Source organism: Acanthisitta chloris, unplaced genomic scaffold (genome assembly GCF_000695815.1).
Source record: "Acanthisitta chloris isolate BGI_N310 unplaced genomic scaffold, ASM69581v1 scaffold12118, whole genome shotgun sequence".
Taxonomy (NCBI): Eukaryota; Metazoa; Chordata; class Aves; order Passeriformes; family Acanthisittidae; genus Acanthisitta; species Acanthisitta chloris.
Genome location: NW_008686496.1, coordinates 4,354 through 12,918, shown reverse-complemented (window position 1 = coordinate 12,918; position 8,565 = coordinate 4,354). Strand labels below are relative to the sequence as shown.

The following is an 8,565-nucleotide window of genomic DNA, read 5'->3' as shown; positions in this document are numbered from 1 at the left end:
CATCTCTGCCACTCGCAGCATCCCTGCCACTGCTGCATCCCTGCTGCCTACAGTATCCCTGCCGCTGCCACGTAGAACCATAGTATCACAGAACGTTAAGAGGTTGGAATAGAGCTTAGAGATCATCCAGCCCCAACCCCCTGCCCTGGGCAGGGACACCTCCCACCACAGCAGGTTGCTCAAGGCTTTAGCCAACCTGGCTTTGAACACTGCCAGGGCTGGGGCAGCCACAGCCTCCCTGGGCAACCTGTGCCAGTGTCTCATCACCTTCACAGGGAAAACTTCTGCCTAATATCTAGCCTAAATTTCCCTCTTTGAATCTGTGCCCATTACCCCTTGTCCTATCTCATCCTTGCCACCTTCAGTATCCCTACCACTACCCTGCTGCAATCCCAAATTCATTTTCCCTCTTCAGCTCTTGTTTTCTGTTTTTCCCCTATTTTTCAATGACCTTTCCATGCGTCTCCCACCTACTCCTGCCCCCGAGCTGATTTGGTTTCTGGGGATGTTTAGCAAAACAAATGCGGTCAAACCACCTCCTACTATAGTGCAAAGTCACTGGAAAAGCCACAACAGCTCCACAGGGTAGTTGAGGGCTTGTGCAAGGCACCATCCAGGCCCTGAGCTGCTCAGCCCTCTGAGCAAAGCACAGCAGATCCAATCAATTTAATTTTCCCCTCGTTTTTGATGTATTTTCCAGCAGGATATTCCTTGCACCCAAGTCCCTGTTCCAAGGGGTTGTTGGGTGCTGAGCCCAGAGAGACAATGCTAAATCAAGGAGGGAATGAAGTGACAATAAACCCCTCCAGGATGATAGGAAAAACAGCATTTTCCCTGCCAGACTCCCTTGCTTCCTCCTCTCCACATCCCCAAAATCTCAGCAAGGGCCAAATGATGCTCAAAAGCCACTCAAAGATTCCGTTCCCCTCCCAGAGGAGATTTTTTCCTCCTCCATGAGCTGCTTTCATGCTTCTCCCACCCTGATGCTCAGTTACTCCACGTCTGAGGGATGCAAGGCAGCAAAGTTTGGGCATTTTGGGGACTGGTTTGGGTTTTTTTAGGGGTTTTTTTAGGGCGTTTTGGGGTTTGGGGGTCTGCTCTCAATGGTGAAAGCAGCACTTTCTCCCCACCCTGCCCAAGAATGTTTCTGCTGATATTAAACCCGACCCGGAGGCATTTGGAAGGAGTCGACTTCCTCGCCAAAAAAATGACCTCAGCCTTCTGCTTTGGAGCTTTTTTTTTTGCTTTTTTTTTTTTTTTTTTTTTTACCTTTTTAAAGCATTTTTCTCCCTCTCCTGCCTGCCAGGCGAGAGGCACTGCTGGGGCCTCACCCACCTCCCTGGCATCCACTGTGCCAATCCCCAATCCAGGAGGATATTTCTAGGTTTCAACCTGCAAATTGCAGTTTTAAGATGCAAATTCCATTTTTTCCCCTACAAAAATCCTGCTTGATGCTGCCAAGAGTATCCAGAGAGCAAACCTGCTGCAAAAACCCACCTTGCACCATCCTCCAGGCACTCAGTGACCCACAAAACTCATTTTCCCAATGAAATAAAAGTGGGGGAAAAGCCCAAACCAAGAGCTGATGTTGCCTGTGATGTTTCTGGAAGGGATTTTTGCAGGAGTTTCCTTAACAGACTCCTCTGCATTTTTGCTGTTATGAACATGGCGCATTCCCAAGGCTGCTGCGATGCTTTTCCGAGAGCTAAAACATCTCCTGAGTTAAAAACTCAACAAATCCAAACCCTCAGGCACCTCCATGGTGGGAAACACTGAGGAGAAAGGAGGGACACACTAAGTTCCAAAGAGAAATGCTGGATTTGGGTGTTTTCAGCTGGAATTGCTCCAGCTTTAGGGTTTTTTTTCCTTAAATGAATATTTCTGTCCTGGAGACACTGAGCTGATGGGGCAGTTCAGAAAATGGAAACACTTCTGGGAACCTGTTGGATTTCCAGTCCACAAAAGGCTGAAAATTCCAATTCTGCCCCTAAAAAAAGCCAGATTGCAAAGGTTTCTGCCATTTTTCTCTGTGCAAAGTGGAGTATTGCCATCCTGGAGCTGCATTGGCATCCCACATCTCCATCCTGCATCTCACACCTGCACCCTGGATCCTGCACCCCACTTGTATCCCAGAAGCTGCATCCTTCAGCTGCATCCTACTTTTCCATCCCACATCTGCATCCTACACCCATATCCCATGCCCATCCCCTGGATCTACATCCTGAAGCTGTATCCTGCATCTCAAATCCTACAACTGCACCCTGAGCACTGCACCCCGTGCCCTGCATCTGCACCCACATCCTGCCCCCTGCATCCCACTTCTCACATCCCAAAGCTGCATCCTACATCCCATTTCTTACATGCCACAACTACATCCTGAATTCTGCACCTCCACTGTGTCCTGCACCCACACTCTTCATGCCACAACCTCCATCTGCACCCACATCCTGCCTCCCCCTCTTACACCCACACCTTGCGCCCTCCTATGTCCTGTGCCTGCACCCCAAAGCTGCATCTGCATCCCACATCTCCATCCTATGTCCTACATCCTGCATCTCACATCCACCCTGATCAGCCTCACCAGGATCCCTCACCCCATGCAGGGCCCTGTATGCTCTCAGCCCAAGGTCCTGACTAGGCCATACTGGGCTGTGACCCCTATAGCTGCTCCCTGGGTGTGCCTCATTCCCACCCTCCCTCCAAGCTCCAGGACAAAAGCTTAACTTCAATGAAAATAATTTGCAAGGCCACCTTGGTCCCATCCAGTCCTTCCTTCCCACTCCTCCCTGGTCCCATCCAAGCGTTTCGCAAGAGCAGGTGTGATAGGGAGAGCAGCATTCCCAACCTAGCCCACTCAGGGGGAGCAGGAGGTTTATCGTCCACAGGGTCTCCTTTCCCCTCCCTGGCACATCTGGCAGGCAGATGTGGACACATGGCTGGGCTCTGCCTCCCAGATGGGGGACAAGCCACAAAATCCCTGTATGAGTTTGGAAAGTGATAATTTTTCCTTGGAAATCTGCATTTCCTGGCTCGTGGCACACAGTCTTTGTGCACAGTCATGTGCCATGGTGCTCTGGAGCTGGAGCTTCCCTTGTCCTGCACCTCCATCCCATAATTGCACCCTAAGTCCTGCTTCTGCTTTCCATGTTCCACATCCACATCCCACCTCTGCATCCCAAATCCTGCCTCTGTATCTCATGTCCTGTACCTGGCATCCTTCATCTACATCTTAAATTCCACTCCCCACATCACCTGTGCTGTACCTCACCTCTGTATCCTAGACCCTGCTTCTGTACTCCATGTTATGTATCTGCACCCCAAATCCTCCATCTGCCCTTTCATCCTGTGTCCTGCATCCCACATGTTCAGCCCCACTCCTGTGTCCTGCATCCATGTCACATGGTCTGTGTCTGGAGACCTGCATCTGCATCCTAAATCCTCCATCCTGCATCTGGGAACCTGTGTCTGCATCCTAAATCCTTGATCTGCTTCCTAAATCCTCCATTTTCCCCCCTAAACCCTGTATCTGTATCCTGATTCCTCTATCCCACATCCTCAATGCATCTGCAGCCTAAATCCTGCTTCTGCAGCCCCTCTGCTGTGCTCTGCATCCCAAATCCTGTCACATCTGCATCCTGAATTCTCCACCCTGTGTCCTGCATATGCATCCTAAATCCTGCATTCCCACATCTGCATCCTAAATGCTCCATCCTGTGTCGTGCACCTACATCCTAGTTTCTCTATCCCCCCTGTCCTGCATCTATGTCCTAAATCCTGTCTTGCACCTGCATCTTAAGTCTTTCATCCTGTGTCCCCATCTACATCCCAAATACTCCACCCCATAGCTGTATCCTGGATTCTCCATCCTGTGTCCTGCATTGACATCCCTAAGTCCCTCATCTGCCTCCTAAATCCTGTGTTCCATATCTGCACCCTGAATCCTGCATCCGTGTCCCAAATCTTATGCCTCCAGCTACATCCTAAATCCTCTATCCTGCATCCTAAATCCTGTATCTGCATCCTGAATCCTGCATCTGTGTCCTAAATCCTGTCACATCTTGCATCTACATCCTAAATCTGCCTCTTAAGTTCCCTGTCCCACAATCTGCATCTACACTCTATGCACTCCATCCTGCATCCACATCCTAAATCCTATGTCCCACATTTGCATGCCTAATTCTCTGTCCTGCATCCTGCATCTACATCCTGAATCCTCTATCCTGCATCTACTTACAAAATCCCACATCCCCACCTAGAACCTAACTCCTCCATCCTGCACCTACATCCTAAACCCCACGTCCCACCACCGCACCCTGAATCCTGCATCCCTAAGGCCCGTGCCAGCGCCGCTCCCAGGAGCCGTGCGGAGGGCGAGGGCCATGAATCCGGGATGAGGGGGGCAGAGCTCCCGCCCCGGCCCTGCTGTTGGTTTAAGCATTCGCACGCTCCGGTGGCTCCGGACCCAGCGGGGCCGCACAAAGGCGCTTTCAGCGCTTGGCTCCCCCTCCCCGGCCACAGCGGAACACAAACCCTTTATCCCCCGCGTATTTCCCCCGAAAGCAGAAAATAATCCCCTCCACGGAGCTAAAAAAGCCCCCACAAAACCCACTAAAAATGAAGGTTGGAAATAATTCCCGTGGGATAACCGAGCCTGGTTAAACGCGCGAGGGCACAGCGGAGCGCGAGAGGTGCTCAGCCGTCCCCGGAGCATCCTAGGGAGGGAGAAACGCGGCTGTGACCCCAGAAAACATCCCATTTACAGCAGGCAACAGGTGAAAAATTCATCTGTTGCCACAGGAAGACCCACTCATGCCACGAGTTATGTCCAGCCTCGCGCGTCTCCACAACCCTCCATTCCCAAGGCATTCCCGAAGTTTTTCTACTTTTTCATGCCCTTAGAAATATAAATTCCTGGGGGGAATGAACCAGAAAACCCTGTATTCAGCCTAATTATCCCCCCCGGCCGCAATCTGTGATCTCGGGGACAATTAAAAGCGCTTAATCCTGGCTGAAAAGCAAACAAGGTCGGAGCGCGGCGTCTCCCTGCTCCCCCTGCCCACCGCCGGGGTCTCGCTCCCAGCTGCAATATAAATATGCAATTAAAAAATCGCCGCTAATTGCTTCGCCCAAGGGGGTTTCCCCTTGGAAAAACAAAAAAGCCAGGGAAAGGGAGAGTAAAAAAAAACCCAAAGAAAAGAAGGAAACAAGTAAAAAGAATGAGTGAGGTTTACTCCGATAATTAAACCTTGATGAGATGTTGGGGAGGAATGGTGGAGATAGCTGAGGGTTTGCACCCCAGGGTGGGGTTTTTGGGGATGCTCTTTTTGGGGGGGGATGGGGTTAATCCCCAGCTCTCCTCTCTCGCTCCAGCGCTAACAACCCCTGGCAGCTCTCGGGCTCGTTAGTCCTTCCGAAAAGCAATTAGAGAGGTTGGAAAATGAGGGCAGTCGCTACCCTGGGACAGGGCAGGAAGGGGGTTTGAGCGGGGGGGTCACCCCTAAACCTCGGGGCTGGTTTAGGGCTGCACAGCTCGGCAGAGATCCTGGAGTGGGATTTATGCTGGCTGAGCAATGCTGAGCCATCAGTAGGGTTCAGAGTGAATGACATCAGTATGTTTCAGAGTGAACAATCATTTGCAATCTCCCCCCTAGAACAAGCACAATCACTTCGTGTCCCCCAGAACTTTATTGAACCTTCACAAACTAAAACGTGAATGGGCAACTTTACAGCGTTCAGGTGCTGCCACCAGAACCCAGTCAGAAGGAGGAGGAGAAGGAGGAGGAAAAGGAACAAAAAGAGCAAAAGGAAGAGGAGGAGGGGTGCAGGGGCTCAGGTGCCAGGCAGCCAGACCTTCTGGGTGCTGACGATGCCACTGAGCTTGGCCTTGATCTTCAGGAAATGCCTCTTGAACTCCAGTCCATCGCCCTGTTGGGGAGACACAAGGGGTCACATCCCCCTGCACCCACCTCGCATGGGCCAGCAACACCTTGCGCCCACCCTGAGTGGTCCTCCATCCCCCTGCACCCACCCTCCATGGTCTTCCACCCACCCTGCATGTCCTGCACCACCTTGCATGGGCCTGCATCAGCCCTGCATGGTCCTACACCCACCCTGCCCCTACCTCACATGGTCCTGCATCATCTTGTACCCACCTCGCATGGTTCTCCATCCCCTCACACCCACCTTCCACGGTCTTCCACCCACCCTGCATGGTCCTGCACCCATCTTGTACTCACTCTGCGTGGTCCTGCATCACCCTGCACCCACTTTACATGGTTCTGCATCACCTTACATGGTCCTCTGTCCCCTCGCACCCACCTTGCACCTGCTGCACACCACCTTGCAGGACCCACATCACCCATCACCTGGAGCCCACCTGGACCTCCTGCTCACCTTGGAGAGGCGAAAATCCACCAAAATCTTGCTCTCCATCTCCACCAGGTTCACCTTGAAGATGAGTTTGTTGTTCCTCCTGTCCGTGGTCGAGATGGTGACCTGCAAAGTGGGGGTGGGGGAGACCCCTGAATTATTCACCAACACAACAGTATGGGGGGGTCCCAGCCCACGGTTTTTCCCCCTAGTCCCTACCTGGTTGGTGCAGCTCATCTTCCAGCCATACCCCATCTTCTCACACACCTCCTCCAGCGTGCGGTACGAGCCGTCGGCGTCCAGCTTGGTGAAGAATCGCGTCATCCTCTTCCCCAGCCTCTGCCACGGGTTCTGCCCCCCCAGAACACCCCAAAGGTCATCAATCCCGCCAAATAGGTCACCGATCCCAACTGATTCCAGCCCCAGCTCGGCACAATCCCGGCTTTCCGAGGGAAATGTTGGGAAGCTGCACCCCCTGATGGCACACAGCGCCAGCTGCATCCCAAATCCCAGGAACACTGCACAGCCGCGTCCCAAATGGGACAAAGTTGGTCCCTAATAGTATAAATAGGTCAAAAATTCTCCTTAACGTCACATATATGATGCAGAGCTGCACCCCAATATCACACACAGTGCAGCGTTGGGCCCTGATGGTGTAAATCGGATGTGAAGCTGTGCCCCAAACCCCAGGTAAAGTGGCATCAGAACACCAAAAACACTGAAAATCTGTGCCCCAAATCCTGCAGTTGCACCCCAAGATAACACACCTTGCAAAGCTGCATCCCAGCATTGCCACGTTGCTCCCTGGTATTCCATATACAGCAAAGTTGCTTCTTTATGTCCCATTTAACACTCAGAGTTGCACCCCAGTATCACACAGTGCAACACTGGCCCTTGATGGTGTAAATGAGATGCAGAGCTGCCCCTCAGACTCTCCAAACCCCAGGCAAAGTGGCATCAGGGTACCAAAAATCCTGAAAATCTGTGCCCCAACTCCTGCAAACTCACACCCCAAGCTGATAAGTAACACAAAGTCAATGCCCCAGTATGGCCAAGCTGCTCCATGATATTCCATACTGGACAAAGCCAAAGCCAAACACGGCAGAGCAGCCACAACTCTGCACGGTGCATCCTGACACCACCAGCCACAGGGAGCTGCACCCCAAATCACAGAATCATGGAATCATCCAGGTTGGAAGAGACCTCTAAGGTCAAGTCCAACCCTTAACCTGTCACAGCTGTAACCCCTAAACCACCAAACCCTATTACCAGCACCAGGTCCAAATGCCTATTAAACACTTCCAGGGATGGTGAATCCACCACCTCCCTTGGCAATATCCCAGTGCCTGAACACCCTGAGAGGGAAAACATTCTTCCTAACATCCAACCTGAATCTCCCCTGTCTCAGCTGCGAGGTGGCACCCCGAGAGGATAACCCTTGCCCAGCACATCCCAACTTTACAGGCTGCACCCCAATATTCCAGGCAGTGCCCAGGTGCCCCTGCAGCCCCTGACCTGGGAGGAGCCCGGGGTGCCCAGCAGTTGGCTGTTGACCAGCATGTGCTCGGGGCACGCAGGCTGTGAGAAGCTGATGCCCTGCACCAGCTGGTGGATGCTCCCTGCTCCGCTCTCCCACGGCATTCCGCCCGTGCCGGGCTCCGGCTGTGACGTGGAGTAGCGTGCCTTGTCCTCACTGCCAGGCAAAGAGGACACAGAGTTTAGGGATGCTGCAGTGGGGATTGCATAGGATAGTGCAGGATTTTGGGTGGTCATAGGGTTTCCAGCCAACCACCTCCCGAGGAAAACACCAGGAAAGCCTTGTGGCATGCAAGGAATTGCAACCCCAGCAGAGAGGGAAGTGCAGGCTCACCCCAGCACGCCCTTCACCGGGGAGAAGTCTGTGTCCGACCGGACGTGCTTGGATAAGCCACCAGGAGAGTCAGTGACACCCCCTGAGGAGAGCCGAGCCCGCTTGGCATCTGCAGAGGGACAGCACACACAACAACCTCCAGACCCAGGGCAATGAGTGCATTCCCTGGCAGTGCCTTACCCTTCCTGAGGGGTCTGCTGTACCACCGGTCCTTCTGGATGTCGGGAATGGTGATCCGCGCCGTGGGGCTCTCCGTCAGGATCTTGTGCAGCAGGGCTGGGGAAGGCAAGGGGGGGTAAAGCCATATGGGGGGTACATATGTGTGT

At 52.9% G+C, this 8,565-nt stretch overlaps 1 protein-coding gene across 1 annotated transcript in view; it reads right to left on the bottom strand.

Moving 5' to 3' along the window:
* Positions 1 to 5,829: 5,829 nt before the first annotated feature.
* The window catches only part of CHEK1 (checkpoint kinase 1), a gene marked incomplete at its 5' end in the record, with an annotated part of 6,379 nt that continues 3,643 nt past the window's right edge, over positions 5,830 to 8,565 (bottom strand). The window contains 6 exons of the mRNA XM_009080164.1: positions 5,830 to 5,925; positions 6,394 to 6,495; positions 6,589 to 6,720; positions 7,885 to 8,062; positions 8,240 to 8,348; positions 8,420 to 8,515. Of these exons, the coding sequence (XP_009078412.1) occupies positions 5,830 to 5,925; positions 6,394 to 6,495; positions 6,589 to 6,720; positions 7,885 to 8,062; positions 8,240 to 8,348; positions 8,420 to 8,515 (713 nt within the window). The remainder of the gene's footprint in view (positions 5,926 to 6,393; positions 6,496 to 6,588; positions 6,721 to 7,884; positions 8,063 to 8,239; positions 8,349 to 8,419; positions 8,516 to 8,565) is intronic.